This window comes from Aplosporella prunicola, assembly GCF_010093885.1.
Source record: "Aplosporella prunicola CBS 121167 unplaced genomic scaffold K452scaffold_7, whole genome shotgun sequence".
NCBI classification, from domain to species: domain Eukaryota; kingdom Fungi; phylum Ascomycota; class Dothideomycetes; order Botryosphaeriales; family Aplosporellaceae; genus Aplosporella; species Aplosporella prunicola.
Window position 1 is genome coordinate 419,594 of NW_022983535.1, and position 22,863 is coordinate 442,456.

General features: G+C 52.5%; 11 protein-coding genes across 11 annotated transcripts in view; 6 read left to right on the top strand and 5 right to left on the bottom strand.

Moving 5' to 3' along the window:
• Nucleotides 1-97, top strand: part of K452DRAFT_306720 (uncharacterized protein) — a gene marked incomplete at both ends in the record, with an annotated part of 972 nt that extends 875 nt beyond the window's left edge. The window contains one exon of the mRNA XM_033543011.1: nucleotides 63-97. Within this exon, the coding sequence (XP_033399800.1) occupies nucleotides 63-97 (35 nt within the window). The remainder of the gene's footprint in view (nucleotides 1-62) is intronic.
• A 2,272-nt stretch (nucleotides 98-2,369) lies between these two features.
• On the bottom strand, nucleotides 2,370-3,277 carry K452DRAFT_152909 (uncharacterized protein). Its single transcript, XM_033535552.1, has one exon. It carries the CDS (start codon nucleotides 3,104-3,106, stop codon nucleotides 2,555-2,557), a length of 552 nt encoding a protein of 183 aa, XP_033399801.1. The 5' UTR covers nucleotides 3,107-3,277; the 3' UTR covers nucleotides 2,370-2,554.
• A 53-nt stretch (nucleotides 3,278-3,330) lies between these two features.
• On the bottom strand, nucleotides 3,331-4,088 carry K452DRAFT_345547 (uncharacterized protein). The gene is made up of 2 exons (XM_033545458.1): nucleotides 3,514-4,088; nucleotides 3,331-3,461 (listed from the first exon to the last, which is right to left on the bottom strand). Exon 1 carries the CDS (start codon nucleotides 4,064-4,066, stop codon nucleotides 3,569-3,571), a length of 498 nt encoding a protein of 165 aa, XP_033399802.1. The 5' UTR covers nucleotides 4,067-4,088; the 3' UTR covers nucleotides 3,331-3,461; nucleotides 3,514-3,568.
• Nucleotides 4,089-4,363: 275 nt separating this feature from the next.
• Nucleotides 4,364-6,247, bottom strand: K452DRAFT_223383 (uncharacterized protein; the record flags this gene model as incomplete). Its single annotated transcript, XM_033536616.1, has 4 exons — nucleotides 4,364-4,796; nucleotides 4,850-5,784; nucleotides 5,834-5,927; nucleotides 5,976-6,247. 4 exons carry the CDS (start codon nucleotides 6,245-6,247, stop codon nucleotides 4,364-4,366), a joined length of 1,734 nt encoding a protein of 577 aa, XP_033399803.1.
• A 223-nt stretch (nucleotides 6,248-6,470) lies between these two features.
• K452DRAFT_316843 (uncharacterized protein) lies at nucleotides 6,471-7,660 on the top strand. The gene is made up of 2 exons (XM_033544007.1): nucleotides 6,471-6,799; nucleotides 6,851-7,660. Exons 1-2 carry the CDS (start codon nucleotides 6,536-6,538, stop codon nucleotides 7,610-7,612), a joined length of 1,026 nt encoding a protein of 341 aa, XP_033399804.1. The 5' UTR covers nucleotides 6,471-6,535; the 3' UTR covers nucleotides 7,613-7,660.
• A 1,489-nt stretch (nucleotides 7,661-9,149) lies between these two features.
• Nucleotides 9,150-9,905, bottom strand: K452DRAFT_285309 (uncharacterized protein). The gene has a single exon (XM_033540091.1). It carries the CDS (start codon nucleotides 9,824-9,826, stop codon nucleotides 9,257-9,259), a length of 570 nt encoding a protein of 189 aa, XP_033399805.1. The 5' UTR covers nucleotides 9,827-9,905; the 3' UTR covers nucleotides 9,150-9,256.
• A 1,385-nt stretch (nucleotides 9,906-11,290) lies between these two features.
• Nucleotides 11,291-13,287, top strand: K452DRAFT_349891 (uncharacterized protein; the record flags this gene model as incomplete). Its single annotated transcript, XM_033545621.1, has 5 exons — nucleotides 11,291-11,427; nucleotides 11,480-11,610; nucleotides 11,658-12,386; nucleotides 12,442-13,106; nucleotides 13,167-13,287. Coding segments are annotated over 5 exons (1,782 nt in total), but the record flags the coding sequence as incomplete, so codon positions are not given.
• Nucleotides 13,288-14,125: 838 nt separating this feature from the next.
• K452DRAFT_306725 (uncharacterized protein) lies at nucleotides 14,126-15,064 on the top strand (the record flags this gene model as incomplete). The annotated part of the gene is made up of 4 exons (XM_033543012.1): nucleotides 14,126-14,145; nucleotides 14,259-14,378; nucleotides 14,554-14,932; nucleotides 14,993-15,064. The coding sequence occupies 4 exons, from the start codon at nucleotides 14,126-14,128 to the stop codon at nucleotides 15,062-15,064; spliced, it is 591 nt and encodes a 196-aa protein (XP_033399807.1).
• Nucleotides 15,065-15,955: 891 nt separating this feature from the next.
• On the top strand, nucleotides 15,956-19,186 carry K452DRAFT_357029 (uncharacterized protein; the record flags this gene model as incomplete). The annotated part of the gene is made up of 4 exons (XM_033546086.1): nucleotides 15,956-17,401; nucleotides 17,520-17,646; nucleotides 17,726-18,719; nucleotides 18,768-19,186. The coding sequence occupies 4 exons, from the start codon at nucleotides 15,956-15,958 to the stop codon at nucleotides 19,072-19,074; spliced, it is 2,874 nt and encodes a 957-aa protein (XP_033399808.1). The 3' UTR covers nucleotides 19,075-19,186.
• K452DRAFT_285317 (uncharacterized protein) lies at nucleotides 19,165-19,524 on the bottom strand (the record flags this gene model as incomplete). Its single annotated transcript, XM_033540092.1, has 1 exon — nucleotides 19,165-19,524. A coding segment is annotated over exon 1 (224 nt), but the record flags the coding sequence as incomplete, so codon positions are not given.
• A 255-nt stretch (nucleotides 19,525-19,779) lies between these two features.
• Nucleotides 19,780-21,962, top strand: K452DRAFT_223381 (uncharacterized protein; the record flags this gene model as incomplete). Its single annotated transcript, XM_033536615.1, has 2 exons — nucleotides 19,780-21,334; nucleotides 21,388-21,962. The coding sequence occupies 2 exons, from the start codon at nucleotides 19,780-19,782 to the stop codon at nucleotides 21,960-21,962; spliced, it is 2,130 nt and encodes a 709-aa protein (XP_033399810.1).
• Between the last annotated feature and the right edge of the window lie 901 nt (nucleotides 21,963-22,863).

The following is a 22,863-nucleotide window of genomic DNA, read 5'->3' on the forward strand; positions in this document are numbered from 1 at the left end:
AAAATCACGCCACTTGAAACACCCTCAGTACACGCAATACTAACATAACCGCTTTCTCTTAGTCATCGCCAAGCTCACCAAGAAGTTCTCCGCATAAACGTCTTTCACGTCCCGTTTTTTTGTGGAACGCAAAACCCCCCGAAAAGGCAGATACCAAAAAACTTTTAGAGGCCTTTTCTCTTTGTACCTAGGAGGATGACAGGCGGCGGACGCGATGGATGGACAGGACAGGACAGCACAGGCTCGTCAATGCCGGTGGGCCAATGATCACGGATGAGAACTTTTTATTGACTTGAAACGGAGCTGCTGCAGGTTGCGGTGCGATGGTGGTGGCATTTGAGCACCACGATAGCAACAACCTTGGCAGCGAGTGAGCGAGCGAGCGAGCGGGATGGGAAGAAAAAAGCAACAACAACAAGGGTCAAATACCACTTTAACCTGCCGCTTGCTTGCTTGCTTGCCTTTTTTTTTTATTATTATTATTATAACCTTGTTTGGTTGCGCGCGCCGCGGACACTGAAAGCGCGGGAAAGCGTGGTGTATATCATAGGGAAACTCTGGTTTTTTGTTGCTTTTTGCTTTTTTGGTTTGGCTGCTTGGAGACGACGAGCTAGCTAGGTACTGCTTACGCCTACTGGCCGGAGGCTTTGAATGAAATGGAGTCTCTTTTTTGACGCAGATTAAGGTGATGATGGCGGTGGTGGTGTCGTTGCGTGCTGTGTTGTGTCGTTTGTATGTGGATTTGTGAAGACTCACTGATGGATGATAATCATTCGTGATAGGTAGGCGTAGACGTAGACGTAGGGTATGTACCATCCAACTGTCTAGGCAATGCAGGTGTCGTATCTATCTCGACGAACGACACAAGGCAAGGCCATACATGATGCCCGCCGCGCAGCTAGCTGTCTCGCTGCTACGCTGCGGGTGCGCTGTAGGTAGGTAGATGCGACGAACGGGGAGCGGCGCAATGACGGTGGCGGTAAGGCTGGTGATGGGTCTGGGGCGTTGTGGAGGAATGGCTTCGGATGTTGCATGTTGCGGTGCTAGGGCTCAGTGGGGGGGTGGGTGCGAGTGAGGGCGCGACTCTATGCTGCTCGCTCTGGGAGTGAGTGGATGGGCGCTGGAGAGTGGGCATATGAGCGGTAAGCTGGTGTGGAAGTGGTTGCGCTGTAGCGGAGCCGATGTCGTGTCAAGGCGCTTTTTATCTGTTGTGTTTGGGCCTGTGTGTGGTATGGGTGTTGTGGTTTGAGGGTGTCTTTGCTTTTGCCTGAGGGCTGAAGCAAGAGAGATAGATGGTTGGGGGTATGCGAGTGGGTGACGGAGTGTAATAATAGTTCTTTCAGGGCATGGTAGAAAGTGTGAGAAGATGCAGGACGTATGGAAGCAGATAGATGTGTGAGGAAGCGGAGCGTGTGACAGGAGAAAGCGACAACAACAACAACAAAGGATCACCATAACTTATATTGCTGTCGCGACTCTTAACCAGGCTGGGGAGGGAATGAGCGAGAAAACACAACTCTACACCTGTAGATACACATATCGTACAAGTGAAGTCAACAACCATCGCGACTCAAAGGAAACACCCAAACAACAACACCAACAACCCGAGCACACGGCCGCAAAAAGTCAAGCTCAAAGGCCCTACAAACCCGCCGACTATAGTGAGTTTCCCCAGTGCGTTTTAGACGTCGCTGTGGCCCTCAGATCGAACAGCAACCCTGGAACGGAACACCGAAGGTCTTACAAAGTTGCTTAGTATATCCCCCAGTGCCAACCCCCGGATTCGAACTTGAACTTGACCAGTAGCGACGATGGAACGGAACTCCGAATAGCTTACAAAGTCGCTAAGGTTAGGTTGTTTCCCTCTAGACCACTGTGCCCCGGAGGACGAAAGGAGACTGGCGGAACGGACTTATATGGGGCAGGGAGGGGGGTTTATGTTAGGGGGGAGGTTATGTTACTGCAGTGTTTGTGACCTTACGCATAAAGAAACACAATGATAAATCAACACTACTGTCATTCTTTATACCTACCATACTGAAAAAGAACATATGCGCCATGAAGAGCGCCAGCGCATCAGCAACCTTCGTCTTCTCCGGTCTTAGAGGTACAGGCAACGACATCAACACGCATCCGAAGCTAACGCTGCAGGCAGTAGTGTCAATGCTAACACAAGAGGCGTCAGTATCGAAAGACATGCCGGGGGAGACGCCGCGTACGGACATACATGTTGTACGATTTCCACTAAGCGATTCAGCGACACCGTAGAGCCTTCTGCCTGCGAAGAACACCCTTGCTGCCTGTCGGTCGATCATGATATATGTTTGCGCCCCCAGGCAATGTAGTGAACTCTGCGCTTCCTTCCGCCGTCGGCGGCGGTAAGTGTGCCAGGCAGTCATAGCGACAGAGCATTTTTGCGAAGCCTCCCACCTGCAGGAAATGCAGCATTTCCTTTCATGGCCGCGGCTTGCACTCGCCTTTCGAAACAATATCTCGAAGGTGTAAATAACAGTGCGTATAGCAACTCTTCTTCACGGGCCCTTTTTTGTGACTATCATCGTTCACCACGGGCTTTCTTCGTGCGCTTGTGATTCTTGTTTTCGATAAACGGTGCCGGATATGTGCAGTCTCTGTGGCCTTTCGTGCAATTTACACAGCTTGGGTGGGCTTCATCACATTTGATTCGTCGGATTCTGCAAGTAATGCAGCCGGCCTTTGCGCACTTAAACTTAAAATCGCCGGGCTTCTTGCCACCTGTGAGGTTGCTGGCTTCCGTGTGACTCCAGCTCTGAACCGGGTGAGTGGACGGTTCGCTGACAGTGGTCGTGGCTTCACCGTTAGTGCCGTTGATGTCCGCGTCGAGGACGGTGACCAGCGTGTCGATGTTGAGTGTGTCTTGGGATGACGAGGGACCAGCTGTAGCCGTTGGAGCGGCAGCGTTTGAATCGGTCGCTCGTTTCCGTTTTCTCTTTCGCGGTTTTGCGGTTCTTTCGTCTTGTTGAGGTGGTGCTACGACGTCATTGGCAGAGTATGTAGCAGTAGTGGATGAGAAAGATTGTTGAAATGGGTTTTGCAGCAACAGAGTTGAGTTCTGGTTTGATTGCATCTGAGTATCGTCGGTTGGTGGCTGTGTATTGTCTAGCTGTGCCCTGTACCCTCAATAAGCCTCTTCGCCCGTAGTATGTCTGACAAAACGCAGCTTGGGACGGAAATATCGACATTTGAAGGTCTGAGTGATGTTTTGGGGAGTAAATCAGACAAATTGACCACTTACTCGGCTTGAGGGCTAGACGTTTCCCGTGACATCTCTCCGGGAACCGCATACATGAACTCATCCTGCGCATTTCGGTGGATGGGAAAATGGTGATAGAAGACATCAACGCAAAGATCTTTGATAGAAAATTTTATGAGTATTCCACCTTTGCAGTCATACGTCGTTTTCTTCAGCTGCGGCGTGAGATCTGCCCAGTGCGTTAGTAAACGTAGAGCAGATACGAGTGCTGGAAATCGCACAATCAGGAAGAATCTTGTCTCCTGTCTGACTTTTATTCGCTGAGCGATCCTTGTTCTACAGAGAGTCGCGGCAGATGAACTGAAAGCGATACCCATCTCCTTTACTCGTATCATTCGTACGACGCTCGGAGTATTTGTAGCCGTCAACACGAGAAATAGCTCCAATGATAATCTTTGCAACAGCACGTTGGTACTGCTTTTTCTCTTTTGCGTCCAGGAAGTTTGACAGCGCCGTTGTAACGCTGTAGTCTGAGTCCGGAGTGGAAGATTCCTGGCGGCCCCGACTGATAGTTGCAGTGGTAGGTTGTCCTTCTTTCGTCCACTCCAATGACGAATCAAGCCCGAAAATTAGGCGACAAGATACTTCCTCAGGGACGAAGACTTCAGCATGCGTTTGGAATTGATATCGGAGGGCTGAGCGAACATCGTCGAGGTAGCGGCATTGATAGGCCGTATCGGGCCTCGCACGCCGTCTCATCACCTCAGGGGCTTGCACCCCGTCCTCCCCGAACCACCTACGTCCACGGCCTGCATGTTGTTCATGTTGATGCATTGGTCGTCATGATAGATGTAGATCACAGGGCTTGGCAGGGTTCGGTTTGGACTGAGATGGAGGTCCTGGGTCCAGCCTCGGCTAATAGTTTTTCCACGGTTGTCGTTTCCTCTCTGGGAGACATAGGGACTTCCAAGTTCCAAATTAGTGCAACTCGAGACTTCCGGTTCAAAAATTAGCTAGATATCTTGTTACAGTTCATACCCAGGGAGACCTTTAGTGGCCGCAGGACAAAAATTTCGTACATGACAATGCCCTATCGCTATATTTCACTAAACGTCTATGGACCATCAGAGCTTACTCTTTCCGATTAGCAGAACCTAGCCGACGTAACATAATTGCCCCGTTCTCAGCATCCATGTTTTCCGTACCACTTTCAACGTCTTGCGAAACAGCTCCAGGCGGAGCAACAGCTGGCTTCCTCGCCCCAGTTTTCCGATCTTCATCATCCTCAGGAGTTCCGTCTCTACACGCCCAAGCATCCACATACCGTAACGTCTCTCTGTTCCATATCTTGTTCATAAGCAGTAGCCGGAGAGGCACCAGAAGTATGATGATAATGGGGAAAGCTGGACCCGCTTTAGTCAAAGTAATGATGAAGATGCCGACCGTCACGATAACCTGAGTTAAAGTATATCCGTGGATGGGCGTGTAGCTTTTTATTGCCTGAGGGAGTGAGGGTAGCTCCGATGGTGGTGTGAACAGGTAGAAAGTACGATAGAGTAGGGGGCTGGTTTCGAGTTAGCAGGCATTTACCGGTGCTCGTAACTAAAATCGACTTACTTGACCGAAAGGCTCTGCTCACCCATGAACATGAAAAGTCCAGCGAGTACGCTCGTAGGAGTTAACCCAAGAACTCCCATGAATGGTGGACTGACGAAGCAGAGAATTCCAGCTGCATGCAAAAAATGACTCCATCGTTGTTCATACACACGGCTAGAGGATCTAGCCTGAGTGGTTTCGACTGCTGCAGGCCCCATAACCTGTATATTTTCACGTTCTTCGTGCATCAAGCTTTCGGAATGAAGTGGTGCTTGGGGTAAAAGACCATTTGCAGGAGGTATCCCAAGAATTCCACATAATGCAGTCGTGGTCCCTAGTAAGGCAATGTCCCAAGCAAATCCTCCGGGTTTGCGAGTACCGTATCGGTTGATAGTACAGATGATACTGCTAACTTCATGGTCGAAGAAGAACAGTGCGGTGATGATGAAGCCGGGGATTATGGCTGCAAAAATCCATTCAACGGGTAGCTGCCAGAACTTGACAAAAAATACCGTCCGATCGGGGCTAGTTGGCCTAAAGGATTGGCTGACTTGCAGGGTCTCTTTGTCCAGGGCAGCAAGCTCTCCAACATGCGGTATCCCGATGAAGAATATGATACTTATTGCGGCTGCATACTCGGATAGACCCATCCGGATATATCGATGGAATAACGGCTTCCATTTTTCTGCGGATGCAAGAAAAACAGCAAGCAAACAAGATCCGACCGCCCCGATGATGGCGTAGAGGAATGCGGCGAACGAAAGGTGATCATGTGCCCGCTGCAACTCTTGGATGGCTTTGTGGAAATAAATTATGCTGTTCAGCAAAGAGAATATCTCCGTTGAAAAGGTTGTGACATAGCGCATGGTGTAATCGTGAGCGTTGAAGATTGCAAGCAGATAGTGCATCCACGCAGCATGGATGAGAGACCATGACATGAACGGTAGGAACGGGATCTACAGGATTTGAATAATCCAACATATGATGGTGGATGGATGATCTTACATTGAAAGATGTATCACACAACGAGTAAATATTTTCCGCCAAGATAGAAAACGGTCCAGTGACTCCCAGGATTGTAAGAGGCTGGATGGAGAATCTAGCGAGTTAGCCTTTTGACTTTGAGCCGGAGAGAGAAAGAACATACAGAGAAAAGATGATGCCGCAAAGGCCTGTACTGAAGACAACTTCTATTGTGCCCCAGTTCTTGCCTGTAAGCACGTACAAATCACTGGCAAAGGTAATTCCCGGGAGGAGATTGGTGAAGAAGACATAGACGGCGCTGGCGAAGATCAGCTGGTTGAAGATGGACCAGTCTGAACGGTAGCGTTTGGGCAGGTTAGTCAAGTCCTGCCTGAGCAGGCGAAAGGGCCTGAGAAGGCCGTTGTGCGCAAAGACGGAGCTTTTTTCTGAAGCCATGGCAGATAGGTACGAAGGAAGAGCCCGCGGCGCACCGGGCTGGGCCATTTTATGCCCTCTGACGAGTGCCCCACGTGCGCGTCTGGAGAAGGTTGGCTTTGGCTGGCGGTGTGGCCCCGCAAGGCACAATGACGACGGACGGTCAACGGCGCGGCGTCGGCCTCTGGTGGATCCCTGCTCGAACATTTGCTGATTGCTCTCCACCACTTTCTTCTCCACGCACCACCATGTTCTCCGCATCGCGCACCTCTCTCCGCTCGCAATGATGTCGCCCGTCGCCGACACACCATGGCCTCACATTTCCTTCCGCGGGCGGTCTTCCCGACCCTCGACTCGCTCCCGCGCTCCTACTTCCTCGGCCACCACCGCGCCGGTCTCACCAAGATGAAAACACTCCTCTCGAGCATCGACTTGATTATAGAATGCCGCGACTACCGAGTCCCCCTGACCTCGCGCAACCCACTCTTCGAAGAAAGCCTTGCTGGGCGGGAGCGTCTCATCATATATACCAAGAAGGATCTGGGAAGACAAGGAACCGCCGCAGATGCTCAGGTGCGTTGCACGAGGTCATGAACTACAGGCTTAAGTGCTGACATGGCACAGAATGAGCAGATTATCCGCCAATGGCATGCGCCTGCGAAAGTCTACTTCTCCGATCACAGGGACAAAACCGATGTGCGCCGAGTCCTAAAGTTCGCAAAAGAATACGCGGACCACGCTGTATCATTGGTCGGCTTTCGCATGATGATCGTCGGCATGCCTAACGTTGGCAAGTCTTCCCTCCTCAATGCTCTCCGCTTGGTGGGTGTTGGTAAAGGCAAGGCTGCGCACACGGGTGCGCAGCCGGGCGTCACGCGCAAGATTGGTTCTGGTGTCAAGATTATCATGGGCGAGGCAGGCACTGAAGGCGTATACCTGGTCGACACACCTGGTGTGTTTGTGCCTTACATGCCAAATGCCGAGTCTATGCTCAAGCTTGCCCTTTGCGGCAGTGTCAAGGATACCATCATTCCCCCGACTACACTGGCAGACTACCTGTTGTTCCACATCAACAAGATTGACCCTACACTATACGCCGAGTACCACGAACCCACAAATGAGGTTATACCACTGTTAGAGGCTATTGCGCGGAAGACCGGAAGATTGGGTGCAGGCGCAGTGCCTGATACCGAAGCGGCGGCTCTTTGGATGATACAGAGATGGCGGACCGGCCACATTGGGCACTTCATCTTAGATGAAGTATCTCCGCAAGCACTGCAACAGCACAAAGCTACCTTGAACGCACAAGCGCCGAGTATGAACCAGGCCATCAAGGTCGAGAAGGAACGGAGAAGAGTTGAAGCGAGACGTATCCGATCCTTGTAATGCTGACAGATTAAAATAAGTACGAATGTAATGGGCATAAATTCACCGAAATCACTCCGGTTTTCTCGATCATGAACAAGCTCTTAAGAAAATATCTATCTACTATGGGCAAACCTCCGTGTATTCGAGACTGTCCTCCCGTCTAACGTCCGTCACCGTCAAGCGAGATTCACCACCTAACGAAGTATGAATACTTGCACGGAGTAGAAACGAAATCCAGTTAAGATATTTACAATATGTGTGCGCTCTAAGAAACTCTCACTTATGTTCAGGACTCAGGCTTATAGTCAGACAAGGTATATTCCGTAGGGACTGCTTATATCCTTCCCTATCCCCCTTGACGGTGACAGACGTTAGCTCATTCCAAAACCAAAAATCACTGTCTTATGTGCTCAAAGCTGATCACATCCAGACAAGGCGGTACGACTTAGTCTCGGATAACGTTTGCTGCCATCCTCATATCCCTTCCCGTTATGCTCAACAATCGAGTCAGACGGCGCCGATAAACTGGATAGAGGCAAGCATCGGCAGTCAAGAATTGAGCACTGGGCTCTCGGCTACTATGAATGTTCGGCAAATGTACGATGTTCGCAAGTACCAAATATCACGAGCACACGTCTATCTTGCTGTGTGCTTTCTCTACAAGACCGAATTCCAACACTTTTATCCCAAAACCGCTTTGGCCAAAGATTCTCGCCCTGAAAAACCATTTCACCAGCACGACTCCACAACTTCTCGAAATGTCGAGTCCACTTACGTCGCACAAGGCTGAGAAACGAGAGACGCATATTGGCTTGAGGCTAAATTTAGTAGGCATTAGTGCTTACCTTCACCGGTCCGGGGGTCACACTCAAACCAGTTAGAGCGCCAATAAAAATATGCAAATATCCTCTTGTGAGACATTGCGCTTCAAAACCACTCATCTACCAACGCCCATTTCTTACACATAGCCAATACTCCCGTTCGTGGCCGGCATTTCTTTTTTGGGTTTTCCTTGAATTTCGGCGAACTGCATACGCTTGAGACTTCGGAAAGAAGACGTCTCAGAAATCTCGAATTGCCAAAGGCAGAAAGTCAAGAATAGGGTATACACAGCATGTTCCCATTCTCATGGCAAGCGTGCTGCATGTATGAGGGAATAAAACTTTCAAAAAACTTATTGATTAGTGGATGTTTTGATAAAGTTTATACGTACTGCCTTATCCCTACTTTGAGATGCTTCCAGCTATATATGATATTGGCTGGAGGGTGCAAGAAGATGGTGTAATGCCCTACAGGCACAACTTCCTGCTGCGTGTCAGCCTATCCCTTCCATCATGATCGGATATATATTTAGCATAACAGTCTTTGTGTGCTTCTCAGCCCAACAAAAATTGACTGGCTAGCAAGTGTCGTCATCAGACTGGTCATTACATATAGTTCAATGGCCGCAGTTCATGCTCTCGCCTTTACCATCATCCAGAAAAGGATGGCACCTCACATCATCTTTGAGGATCAAAACTGGGAAATAGCCAAAACGGAAGGTGGTTTACGAAGCAGCACGTCTTATTTCATCTCCGACCCATCTATCTGGTTTCTAGTGTTGCTAATAGCAAGGAATATATCGATTCCACCTAATATGATATCTCACATAAACCGAAACATTTATCCCAGAGTAACAGTCTTTTCCGGGTCAAAACCTTTTGATGGCGACCTAGAGTATCCTCGCTGATTTGCTAAGATCCTTTTCCTAGTTCCTTCATCCACAAAGTCGCAGTTGAAGTGTGTATGGCCGAATATCCATGTCTTGACAACTGGACTATTCCAACAGATCTCATTCGAGAGATCTGTCATGAAGCCTGAAAATATCTTGCTGCCCGTATGTCTGGGGTCCATGGATCGAGGATCCAACGTAGGTGAATAGTGCGTGAGGATTGTGACTTGGAGATGCGGTTCAGATGTAGCAAGCTGAGAAACCTGATCGTTTAGCCAGGCCAAGTCAGCGTTATACGCGGCCTTGTGGTCTTCGATTGCCCAATCATCGATATTATCGAAATCCTTTAGCTTCATGCTAACAAGCTCTTTTTGTTCGGTAAGAATGTCACTGAACAGCGTGCAGCCCAAGATAGTGACTTTTGACGACAAATCAACTCTTGTCTTATCGAGGAATACAAAACGGCCGAGTAGCACCCCGGATTGACGCTCTTTCTCTATAGCGGTTTCAAAGTCGCGCATTCTTGTTCTTGCAAACTCCCAGGACGTATGAAAAGGCTCATGATTACCGAGGAGAAAGAAAACGGTTTGGAACTTTTCAAGTTGTCGCCGAAGGAAGTGGTAAAGAGCATCATCTCTTGCCTGACCAATGTCACCGAGTAGTGCAATGTGAGGTGCTACTGGACATATCCCAAAGTCGTCGTATGCCGTGGGTTGGTCCAGATGTAGGTCGGAGAGGACCTGGATCCGTATCTGAGCAGATTCTGCTGCAGTCATATCCACTGGGCAAAAAGACCGAACTTGTAGGCAATGTTGAACTCCCAAGCTCTCTCGATGTGTTTCTTGCGTTATTATTGTATCTTGGCCATCGTCGACAAAAAAGCGTGCGCTCTATCCGTGCACACCATATATTGCTTTTTTGAAGTTGTGCCGGCAAACCGGCTCGGCCCGAGCTGCTCATCATCGGACCCAGAAGCGTGACATCAGATCTGGATTTTGCGGGGGTGCAGGTGGAGACCTCCAGTCCACTCGTGCGGAGAACTTAGTCTGGTCGTCAGGCAGCCATGGCGACGGTTCAAATTTTTTTGAAAAAGCCTCGGACTTCCCGTCGGTGTGTTAGCAGTGAAAAACTAGACAGTCACGCATAAAAGCTGGGTTTTATGCGAATTCGATCAGACGTCTCATGAACCGAGCCGTGTCAGCGCGCATCCCACGTTGTAACGATGTCAGCGGGGTATTGAAGTCACTGGTCTCGATTTTCGATGGGGCTTGGGGGCCCGTTACAACTCAAGCCGCCGATCCTTCGGATGGAAATAGCGCACCCAAATATGGTACCATCCCTTATGCATAGACAAAGAAATACCACAGTACATACACGAAGACTGGGCTTGCATATGCACTGACAGCTGGTTCTTTCTAGGCAACCGAGACCCGCGCGCTTCAGATCGAACCCGACTCCATGGATGGAACCTGGATATAAATAGTCCAAAGCTGAGGTTTTACCCTCTTCATCCAGACGACTGGACGAAACTCGATCGGCTTTGTGCTGATAGAAGATGTAGAGCAGCTGTGCTGCGCCCAGGGCGCTTGGTGTTTTGCCATGGCTGCACCCAAGACGCCCGGAATGCCACCTTGCCAGCTTTGCAGGCGGCGCTCGTTGGCTGGGACCAGGAGGACCCTTGACGATTTCAGCCCGATCGATGCCCGCACAGGCGGTCTTCCCGCAAAATCAGATAACTTTAATGACCTCAGACCACGGGCTACCCATGGTTCGAGGCGTCCAATGCGACGCGCGACGCCCCAGATGATCGTCCTACTGGCCGTTATCTGATTCAACCATGGGAATGTAGAACGTCTCGGCACTATGAAGTATTTAAAGTTCACGCGTGTCGTCTCTATGACCGGAAGGCGCGACGCCGGGCAGTGACTTCGCACCTTGTCACCGCTTTCCTTTGTTGCGCCATGGAGCCCAAAGAAGTCCACGAAATGGGGAAGCTCTCTGAGAATGAGCACGCAGAGGCAACCGACTCGGATGGCTCGGAGAGTGCACAAGCAGGCGTCAAAAGGATAGAAGCAGTGAGCACTGCGTGGACGAAATGGTCGCTCATTGCGGCATACGCCGGGTAAGGCTGATGAACATGGCCATCCATTGGCTTGCTGTTGATGCATTTTTAGCCTCTACCTCATGGCCTTCGCCACATCACTGGAGCAACAAACCACAAATCTTTTAACTCAGTTTGCGACGTCAGCCTTTAGCGCACATTCTTTAGTCTCCACGGTAACTGTGGTACAGTCGGTGGTCAATTGTTAGTTGCCTGTAACCAATTGACCGGAGCTGTGCTAACGAGCAAAGCCGTGATTAAACCTCCAATGGGAAAGGTCGCGGATGTGTTTGGCCGTTTCGAATCTTTCACCTTTGCAGTCTGCCTGTATACCATCGGTTACATCCAGCAAGCAGCTTCCAACAACGTCAAAACCTACGCGTCTGCGCAGATATTCTATTCTGCTGGATCCCAAGGACTGCAAATATTGCAGCAAATTTTTGTTGCAGACACCACGGACCTTTTGAACAGGGCTCTTTTCTCCACGATTCCTGACATTCCTTTTCTGATAAACGTCTGGGTCGGCCCAGAAGTTGCGCAAAGTCTCTACACCAAATGGCGCTGGGGATATGGCATCTGGGCCATTGTCCTGCCGACGGCTTTTCTGCCCCTTGCGCTTTCTCTGTTCTTGAATGGACTGAAGGCGAAGAAGATGGGTATTCTTCCGTCTTCACCTTTTAAAGGCAAAAGTGTCTGGTTCATGCTCAAAAACCTATGGTTCGAGCTTGACTTTTTCGGACTCTTGCTACTCGCAGCGGCAGTGTCTTTGATACTCATACCGCTCACCCTGGCTTCAAAAGCGTCCGGAAAATGGCGCAATGGGAGCATCATCGCCATGCTGGTGGTTGGAGTTGTATGTCTTCTTGTTTTTCCGTTCTGGGAACGGAGCAAAAAACTGGCGCCTCGCGCATTTTTCCCAAAGGACTTGATACGAGACAGGACGGTGCTGGCTGGCATTACAATTGCCTTTTTCTACTTCAGTGAGTTGCGCACTGCTGAAAAACGTCAACAGTTGACTGATTTTTGACCTTGTAGTGGCTTTTTACCTTTCTGTCTACCCTTACTTCAACTCCTACCTGTTGGTCGTCCAGGGCAAATCCGTGGTTGCGGCAGGTCACATAACGCAGACCTTCACTTTTACTTCGACGGTTGCGTCAATCGTGGTCTCGCTGCTCATCAAGTACACCGGGCATTATAAATATTTTGTTACCTTAGGATCTAGTATCTATCTTTTGGGCCTTGGTCTCATGTACCGTTACCGCCGGATTGGCGTCTCAACGGCGACGCTAGTGGGTTGCCAAATTGTCATGGGGATTGGAGGAGGTTGTCTGAACGTGCCGGCGCAACTAGGTGTCCAGGCATCGGCCAGCCATCAAGAAGTGGCGGCAGCCACGGCGGTTTTCCTGACGGTTCTGGAGATTGGCGGGGCCGTCGGCTCAGCGATTTCGGGTGCCATTTGGACGAACATACTTCCCGGGAAACTGGAGAGATATCTGCCGGCGGACATCAAGAACCAAGCCTCGGCAATTTACGGTAATGTTACACTGGCGTCTACGGGATGGGCTGGGCAAAGTCCAGAAAGAGACGCAATCATCCGAGCGTATCAGGAGACCATGACCACGATCCTGATTGCCGGCGTATGCGCAGCCGCGCCGCTGGTTCCGCTGAGCCTGTTTATGAAAAACTACAGACTGGAGAAGGTGAGTGCTCGCAAAAGGGCGCGTACAGTGTAGCTGCAGGTGCTGATCCTTGACCGGCAGATGGACCAAAACGTCAAGGGACGGGTGATCGGTGGAGGAGGAGGAGGAGCAGCAGGCAACGGGGATGCGGAGACGGGGAAGCGTCGGGCGTGGTTGATGATGAGGCGGAGAAGGCGAGGGAGTGTGTAGAATAGGTACGGAGTAGTAGTAGGAGTAGTTAGTACAATAGTAGTTGGAGACGGATGACGATCAGCAGAGGAGCTGGGAAGGTGAAACAAAGCCTAAAACGCATGCACCTGGTTTCACGACGGTGAACGCGACAAGGGAGCCGGGCGGTCGAGGGACACGTCTGTCTGCCTGCGGTAGATGAGCTGTCGCGGGTTGTGCGACTGCTGCGTGTATATGCGTGAAAGGGAAGCTGGTGGTCTGGCGAGGCGTGGGCGGCGAGCGAATCAGGACGGCAAAGGGGGCTGTCTACTCGCGCCATCAATCTCCGCCATTCTAAAAGGACCTTTTCGATCACAAAGAGCGCCGCCGCCTCCTGCCCGCCCGCCTGCGCACGACACAAGCAAGCATCCTCTAGCCGTGCCCCTCTCGCCGTCGCGCTCGTAGCCAGCCCTCGGCCTCGCAATCAGACCCACGACCAGGAGCAGCCATCTTACGTTTCGAGTTTCAACCACAGATCACTCCGCGTAGCACGCGTCGTAACTGGTTTCAATCTCGGGGTCTGCGGTACGGCTCCTTGCGCGGTGCGGAGGGCGGTACTGATGGTCTATGGGTCTCTTAGGCTCCTTCACATTACTCCACCTTCCTTTGGATAACTTCACCGCCAGCGATCGCCTAGCAATCTCACTTGCTCCCCAGCTGCCAGGCCTCCTAATCCACCACCACCGCCGTGCTTAGAATACTTCTACACCCCGAGCTTCCGCTGCGCGCCCTGCCACCTCGCTCCTGACCCTGCCACCTCCGATCGGCGCCTCGCTCTCCACATCGAGTACACGCTTTCTCCAGCGATCAACATGGTCGTAGCCACCATCAAGTGTGTATACCACAATACCGCCACCCGCAAGCCGCCGCGCACTGTTCTGCGACGTGCTGCATGGATTAGACCAGGGCTGCTGTTGGGCGTCTGCTAATCTGAGACTCGTGCAGATGTGTCGTCGTCGGTGACGGTGCCGTCGGCAAGACGTGCTTGCTCATCAGCTACACCACCAACAAGTTCCCCTCGGAATACGTCCCGACCGTCTTCGATAACTATGCCGTTACCGTCATGTGAGTGGGCCTTTCCATCCGATACATGCTCACGTCTGCTGCCTGCGCGCCGCCTGGGGGTTGCCTGGCCCGTAAGCCTCGACCCTGAACGGCGCTGGCGGGGACGAGTGTCATGTCGATGAGATGCGACGTCGGGTGTCTTGATGGACGCCGCTGAACCCTTTTTTGACTGCAGGATTGGCGACGAGCCGTACACCCTGGGCCTCTTCGATACCGCCGGACAGGAGGATTACGATCGTCTCCGACCGCTCTCATACCCGCAGACTGACGTTTTCCTTGTCTGCTTTTCCGTGACGTCGCCCGCATCTTTCGAAAACGTAAGGGAAAAGTGGTTCCCGGAAGTCCACCACCACTGCCCCGGCGTCCCCTGCCTTATTGTCGGCACCCAGGTCGACTTGAGAGACGATGCCTCGGTCCGCGACAAGCTCGCGAAGCAGAAAATGCAGCCGGTGAGGAAGGAGGACGGTGAGCGCATGGCCAAAGAGCTTGGCGCTGTCAAATACGTCGAGTGTTCGGCGCTCACACAATACAAGTTGAAGGACGTTTTCGACGAGGTGGGTTTGGCCTGTCCCCAGCTCGCCCGCGCGTACTGTGACTGACCCATATCTTTGCAGGCAATTGTTGCGGCTCTCGAGCCTCCGCAGACAAAGAAGCCGGGCAAGCGCTCGCATTGCGTCGTACTGTGATTCCCCCTACCATAAGGCTTTCGGCGCAGCCACAAACAGCATAGCCAATACCTATGCTTCATTTTCTTTGATTCTTTAGGACGGGCGCGGGGTGGTTTCCCGGATACCTTGTTGTGGAGACCCGGCGCTTAGTGTGTGGGTAGCGGATCTGATTCTCGCCTTGAGATTTCTGCGACTTTTCGACATTCCAGTTGAGAGAACAAACATTGGAAAGACTCGTTGCTTTGGCCTTGGGACTCTATATATCATGGTGCGACTGACGTGACGTACAGTTCCCGACGACATGCGCGAATGTTCATAGATGGATCGGATCTATGTGGCCTTGGTAAGCGAATGTCGGCGGGAACTGGGAGGAGCTTGGGCGATTAGCGCTTCTGGAGCATGTGGAGCGAGCGCAGTTAGAGCGAGGGGTTGAGGTCAAGCGGTCGAGGGTGAACGGGAATTGCATGAGCTTAGAGGGGCGACGAAGTGTTGAAGTTATGACTGCAGTCTTGCTCGGGTTCCTATTTCAGGTTTTTTTCTCTTTTAAGCATTTCATCTGTTTTCAAATCTCTGGCTTTTCAGGAGCCCTGGTGCTGTTACTGTGTTTTTCATTTCCCAAGCTTTCACCTGTCTCCAAAAAGTCGGCCCAGGAACATCTCACCATATTGCGTCACTAACAAAAATCCACGTTCCGTCCCAATAAGTCAAGCCTGCCGGTAACAGCGCAACTTGAATCGTCGCCATACTCTTATGGATCAGAAGTCAAGAAGTTTCAGTTAGTAAGTCACTCACCCTCATGCCACTCCCCGCTCCCGCCCACTGCCACCAACCACCAACAACACCAACGCCAACGTCTCCCTTACTGATTAATCAAGCTAGTCATACCCGCGCGACTTCGCGCCCTTAGCAATGTACAACTGCTACTCGCCGTCGAAGCGCGGCGCGAAGTCGCCAGTCAAGCACACCAATGCTACTCTTCCGCAGGACAGCACGGACAGCACTGACAGCACCGACATGCTCACTCAGACGTCTCCAGGTGGCAATGCGCCCAGAGAGTTTCGCATATCACAAACCCAACTCTATCGCGACATACGTGAGATCCAGGCTCAGGTGTCTTCAAGCGAATCCTCTCCTATGCCGACTGTGGTCGGTGACAACGTTCGCGGAGTCGCGGCCTCTTCCCATCAACATAACGATTCTGTTTCAACCAGCGAAGCTCCTAGTACGACAATCACCATGTTTTTAGATCCGGATCACCAACACAGGGACCGTCGCCGCGGTCGATCCCCTAGCGACAGCTTTGACGAGCTCCAACTCGTCCCAGAGGGCGCATACGATGCTGTCCCAACCGAACGCGCCTGGGTTGAGAACAGATCAGAGAGAAAGATTATGAAGATGATGTCCAACACTGATCGAACCCCTCCTATCACCTCGACGTTTGGATATGATTCAGACGATGATACTCCCACACAGCCGACTAGAGTCTATTACACGAACAACGCAAAGCCGGCGAAGAAGTCCTCCAAGATCCTTCGCGGCTTGAATATCAATATGCGTTCTCTTCGGTCGGTACATCCTTTTAGTACTGCATTCTCCGATGAATCCACCATTCTGTCAACTAATGTTTCCAGTGCTGCTTCCAAAGCGATCAGCGCGTCGCTCTCAGCGAAGAATCCATTCAAGTCTTCTCGTCGTCACCAACGCGCTGAGAGCGCTCCGTCCGTATCGCAAGCGCCCGGCAGTAGTCCAAGTACCCTGACTGCACTTCCGCAATTGAACAACAAGCAGACAGAGACCGGCAGAAAGGACCAGCCAACCACTCTTCAAACTTCGCCGAACAGTGATGGTGCCAACGGTGAGGCTCGTCAGCCGAGGGAAAGGAGGCGCAGACGTAGACATGCATCCGTCAGCACTAGGCGACCGACGCCTCCAGAGAAGGACACCCCTCCACACGTAAGAAAGGCTCGTGAAGACGAAGCGAGACTTGCTGCACAAATTGCATTGAGTGGTTTACAGAACAGGGCGGATGAAGTGGAAGACGCTAACAGCATTGACTACAATCAGGATAGCGCATATATCAGACACGGTGCAGAGGTCTACATGGACTTAATTCAGAAAGTCCCAAGCGTATATTCAATGCGCGCACGTGTCGAGAGCAAGGCTGACGCACAGGAGCTGTTGCTGCGGGAGAAGGGATCACCGGTCGCGTCTCGTAGTCGCAAGTCCGGAAGCTCTAGCGGACGTGGCCTGTTGCCAGGAGGGCTCCTGCCTGCAACCGTGTATCGCCCAGAAGTCCCGCCAACCTACTTCTATTCTCCGTCAATGTACTCGGTCGCCAGCCCGAACATGGGAAAGGTGAGTTTTCGATCACGTGTGCTGGCACTTTCTCGAAATGGCAACAGCGCCTTCTAAAACGGGCAACAGCTTTCATTTTGCCCAACGAAGATGCTAACACAATCTTCCATGTTCTTAGCGCGGTAACTCCGTCTCCGTCTACATCACCCGCCAAGCTCCACCTCCGTTTTCTTCCTCTCCACCCGACATCGCGAACAACACCCTTGGTGACCGTCCAAGTTTCCCACCTCGTAGCTCTTCGTTAGGTAATTACTAATGCTCCACTGAGCCGTCACGTCGCTCTTCACCTCTCACCTAGACTTCACACTGACACTTCAGGAACAGCCCCGAAAAACATGCGCTCCGAATCTGTTCGCCCGGGCTTCGACAGAGCCGCCACCCACAAGCCGGCCGCCGACAACGCATCTGTTGTCAACGCTGAGCTTCACTCTGCCGACACGAACAACAGAAACTCTGTCAACGGAGCCAAATCGTCGCAGTCGATTGGACTGGCTCCCATGCTCGCTCAACAGACCGAAGAGGCCGCCATCTTCAGCATGAGCCCCGTCGCTCATCATCCTAGCGCCATGCCATCGCCGCTTCGTGCTTCTTTCTCGTCCCCTCCGCCACAGCCGATGATGGCGCTGCCTGGCCTTCCACCTGACCACGAGTTGCTCACTCACTTCCATGTCCTCCACTTTCACATTGATGAGATTATGCGTGGCATCCAGATTGATAGCGCCAGCACTAAGAGTGAGGTTCTTGCCGACGGCGCTGCCAAGTACGACGAGCTTCGGAAGTTGATGAATGAGAACTTCGGCAACCTTGTGAACCATCTCAACGCCTTGGAGCATAAGATGGGTCGCTCTACCAACGAGCTGGATGCTGTGAAGAAGGAGATCACCACCATCTCTAACAACATGGATGAACACTACGCGAAGCCAATGAAGAAGCTTCTCAACCAGGTCTCGGAGCTCACCAAGCACATTGAACTTCTTCAAGAGCGCACGCAGAAATTGGAGAAGAAGCTTGATGATGACACCAAGCGCAGCAGCACCTCAGTCCACGGGCTCTCTAACGACAATGCTACTCCTACCGCCCAGTCTTCCGGTGAAGCCGCCTTCAACCGTGCGCAGGCTCACATCATGGGAACTCAGGCTCCGTACCGTTGGAGCGGCTATGAGGGCGCCCGTCATGTGCTGCAATCCGGTCCCCAGGACCGCCCGGCTCAGTTTGGTGAGACGGGTGGCTTCTTCAACCCTCCAGAATCCTCTCAGCGCCAGTCGTACCATGACAACAGCTTCTATGGCAACGGCAACGGCAGCTACAACTACCTTAGGTACGTCTCCTCACCTGCTTTAAATTAAGACGCATTGATTAACCAAAGTCTCACAGACGGCACTGAGCGTGACAATGGCTCGGCGATTTCGGGAAGGGTCTCGTACGGCCAGACCCTCCCAAATCCTGTCCTGACCGCTCTCGCCAACGCTCTCGGCAGCCTCGCCGATCCTCTCCGCAACAATTCTTCGGCGAACCTTTCCACTGCCGCTAACGCCAGCGACCATGAAGGTTCTCTCCAGGAAGAGAAAGAGAAAGATTTGATTGCCGTCAATGAAGAGGATGCCTCCACCAAGTCCGAGCCTGATGTTATGCAGGTTGTCGCCTTGCCGGCTCTTGCGCGCTCTCTACCCTGATGAGCGATACCTAGACGTTTTCTTGATTTACATTCCCCAGTCGTTCGATCATCCGATGCGCCGGGAAATCCCCGCGAACGAAAAAGCAGTAAAAAAAAAAAAAGTTTTCTTTGACGAGATGACAACCATACAAAGCCCCAGATTCGTTGCCCTTGCTTTGCTTTAGTCACGACCTGGTTTCCTGTCGTTGGATTGCGACGGAATGGTGAATCCAGAATGCAGGATACCTAGTAGCTGCAGCGATGGCACAGATGGATGACTATGGATTTTTCCTTTTTGCCTTTGGCAATATAGCATAGAGCACACACTCTCAAACACACACACAATGCAAAGTAGAAATTGCCGGTCGAAGTACAGTAGGTAGGACGCATCGACCTCGCAGTGAGCCATGTTGTTGCAGGCGCTGTCGCACAGCGCGAGACTCCGGGGCGGACGAAAGCAGCAAGGATCTTCCCTACCCACGTTGCGCGGCGAGCAAAAGTCGAGGTCGGGCAGTCGTCGAGTCCAAGCTCTCTCTCCTTCACACGAAGGAAGCCCTCCCCTGACGACGGACGCGTGCAGGGCGATTGGCGGCGAGTGCAACGCTCGAATCAACGTCGAGGAAGCTTGGCACGCTGCTTGAGTGCGCACGGTTCCCACTCGTTGGTGACGGCCTAGTCGCCCGACTACACCGAAGGCCTGATTCTCTCCCTCCCTCTCCCCGCAATGGGTGAGCCCGAGAGCTTGCTTGCAAAGCCCCAAGGCTATTCGCCTTCGCCAGACCCCCTCCCCTCCCGTCCGACACAGCAGTGTCGTGTCTCGGCTGCCCACCGACACGAGCTGCCGACATCAGCCGTGCAGCCTCCAAGGCGCCTCTACACGGATCCCACCAACACCACTGACAGTGGTGTCGCCTTCGATACCACCTTCACTCAAAACGCCCCTTTGCCTCGCGTCGACACGGCCCCGGTCTACTCGGCCATCCACCCTCACCCCATCACCGCCAAAGCGCATAGTCGTTCTCCTTCGTCTATCGGCCTACAATTGCAGACGGACTTCTCCCGCTTATCCTCACGCCCCAAGGACTCGGCTGTCGCGCCATCGATCATCAACACGCCGGCAGAAGAGCTGCGAGGCTCGGCCACTGCACCCATGGACATACAGAAGACGGGTCTCCGCTCCAATGTCTCCGCTGCCAGCTTGGCCAGTTCGCTCTCTCCCAGCTCCGCCATATCCTCGCCGGCGCTCGGCGCACTTACCGACATTACACCGTTACCTTCGCCGTTGGTAATGAATGATTCCCCGGGCCCTTGGCGGCGCGCCATGGTCCACCAACGGCCGGGATCAGGCGGTTCCTCAGGAACGGGAACGGTGAAAGAGGACTCGATGACGATGCTTTCAAACGGCACTTTGTCACCCTCGCGCACGCCCTCGAAAAAACACAAAGGATACTCCGACCTCATGACGGCAGCGGTCGAAGCCAACGGCGCCAACATGGACAAGAACAAAGCCAGCCATGGCCGCAATCGAAGCCTTAGCGAATATGTTCCCGAGCACGCATACAACTCAAGGCCGAGGAATGTCACTGTCTCTAGCGGCACCAATGCGCCCATCACGGAGGAAGCAGAATCAACTCCCCATCTGCATCGTGAAGAATACCTGGCAGAGCAGAGAGGATTGGCCCCTGCATCTGGCGCCGCTCCAAGAAGGACCTTACCCACGCCCCCACCAAGCAACCGCAGCTCGACGGAGAGTGAAGAAGAAGAAATGAAAGACGACGCCGATATGGAGGGTATAGAATACCTAGCTATCAGGCACGACCCGGAGAAGAAGAAGAAGAAGATATACCGACCGATTCGCCAACTCGGCCAGGGGACATTCAGTAAAGTTCTTCTGGCCACCAGGCAAAAACTCGCCTCGAAAGAAATACCCGACGAGTCGGAGCTAGATCCAAACAAACTCGTTGCGATCAAGATCGTTGAGCATGGGCCAGCCGGAGGAGCGGATGAGGAGCGGGTGGAACTGAGTCTGAAGCGCGAGGTCGAGATGTTGAAATCTGTACACCACCCCTCGCTCATACGCCTCAAGGCGTTCGACTGCGATGAGAACCAGGCGCTCTTGGTTCTCACATACACCCCAGGCGGCGACTTGTTCGATTTGGCCAGTTCAGGACGCGAAATCCTTACAGCAGGTCTCGTCCAGCGCATGTTTGCAGAGCTGGTTGGCGCCGTACGGTATCTGCATAAAGAGCTCATCGTCCACCGTGATATCAAACTCGAGAGTAGGTATATGAGCGTGGGACTTTCCCAATATCTGCTGACAGAACCGGTTTAGACGTTCTTCTCAACTACCCCGTTTCCCTACTCCCCAGCATCCAGCCCCCACAGAGCCACCGTTATCCTCTTATCACACTAACTGACCTCGGACTTTCGCGCCGTATCGAACCCGCTTCTCCTCTGCTCACCACCCGCTGCGGCAGCGAGGACTACGCGGCACCGGAAATTCTACTGGGCCAAGAGTACGACGGTCGTCAAACAGACGCGTGGGCCGTCGGCGTCCTGTTATACGCGCTAATGGAGGGCCGTTTGCCCTTCGACCCGCCCCCAGGGAAGGCGCGCGGCCGTAGCCGAGCGGTACACAGAATCGCACGATGTGACTGGATGTGGTGCCGCTTTGGAGACGAGAATGGGGATTGGGATGAATCGAAGCCCGAAACGAGCGGGTGGGAAGGAGCGAGGACGGTGGTGGAGGGATTGCTGAAGAAGGTATCGCGCGGGCGGCTGCCGCTGGAGGACGTGGAGCAGATGGAGTGGGTCAGAGAGGGGATTACGGTGGAAGGCGGGCTCAAGATTCCAGGCGAAGATGAAGGGAACGCGGATGTGCCAATGACGGGAGGGGCGACGAGGTAGCCGCTATAGAGGCGGGGTCTGGCTAGGCCCCCCTCTCTTGCGGGCCTCGCGTCGTGCGGCTTTGGTGCCGTTGCGGCGCGGTGGACCAGTGCTTCCGCATAGTGTTGCGTTACGTTGCGGAGAGACGGACAGGTTGCGCGCGGATCTTGCTGCTACTACTGCTGCTTTTTCAAACGCTGCTACTCTCGCCCCTCTCGATGCGGCGCCTCTTTTCGTTCCTCTTTCTCTCTATTTCCCTTTGAAACGCACCCTCTGCGGAGAAGACCGACGACCTCTTCGGTCCGTACGAACACACACAACAACACACGACGACCACCACCCTTTTTATACTTCTCTTTCCGCCCCTCACCTTCTTCTTCTTCTTCACGCGTCTCTCTGCCTCCTCTCTCCGCCAACGGCGACAAAAGACCAACAACACTCTCGCTTCACACACACACGCACCTAATTCTCCCCCCGACCTTTTTCTCTCCGCCACCAAGCAACCAACAAACCCGTTTTGGCCTTCTATATTTTAAACCTTGTTCATGTCAAGATACCACGGATTACTACTAGGGTCAGTAGGGCGTTTCCCTTTCAATTATCTCAATTTTTCTCTTCTTCTTCCTCCACCTCCTTTTTTTCTCCTCTTTTTCTTCCTCTTCCTCTTTTATTTCCAACCCACTCTGCCGCGCCAGTCAGTCTGTCTGTTCCGCGTTTATTTTTTCCTTTCCATTCTTCGTGTGTGTGTTTCCTAGATGCGCGCTCGTGGCTTTTTTGGTTTGCTGCGTTTCCTTGGTGCGGTGTGCTCTTGCTTGCTTGCTTGCTTTTGATTAGCTTGACTTGGCTTGACTTGGCGCGTCCGCGTGCTCGAGAGAACAAACAGCAACATGTGATTTTGGCTTTTTTCTTTTTTTTTTTTTTT

Coding starts and splice junctions, on each gene's coding strand:
- K452DRAFT_152909 (XM_033535552.1), bottom strand. CDS start 3,106: ATGCAATCAAACCAGAACTCAACTCTGTTGCTGCAAAACCCATTTCAA.
- K452DRAFT_345547 (XM_033545458.1), bottom strand. CDS start 4,066: ATGCATCAACATGAACAACATGCAGGCCGTGGACGTAGGTGGTTCGGG.
- K452DRAFT_316843 (XM_033544007.1), top strand. CDS start 6,536: ATGGCCTCACATTTCCTTCCGCGGGCGGTCTTCCCGACCCTCGACTCG. Junction 6,800..6,850: donor GAACCGCCGCAGATGCTCAG/GTGCGTTGCACG, acceptor GACATGGCACAG/AATGAGCAGATTATCCGCCA.
- K452DRAFT_285309 (XM_033540091.1), bottom strand. CDS start 9,826: ATGCGCGACTTTGAAACCGCTATAGAGAAAGAGCGTCAATCCGGGGTG.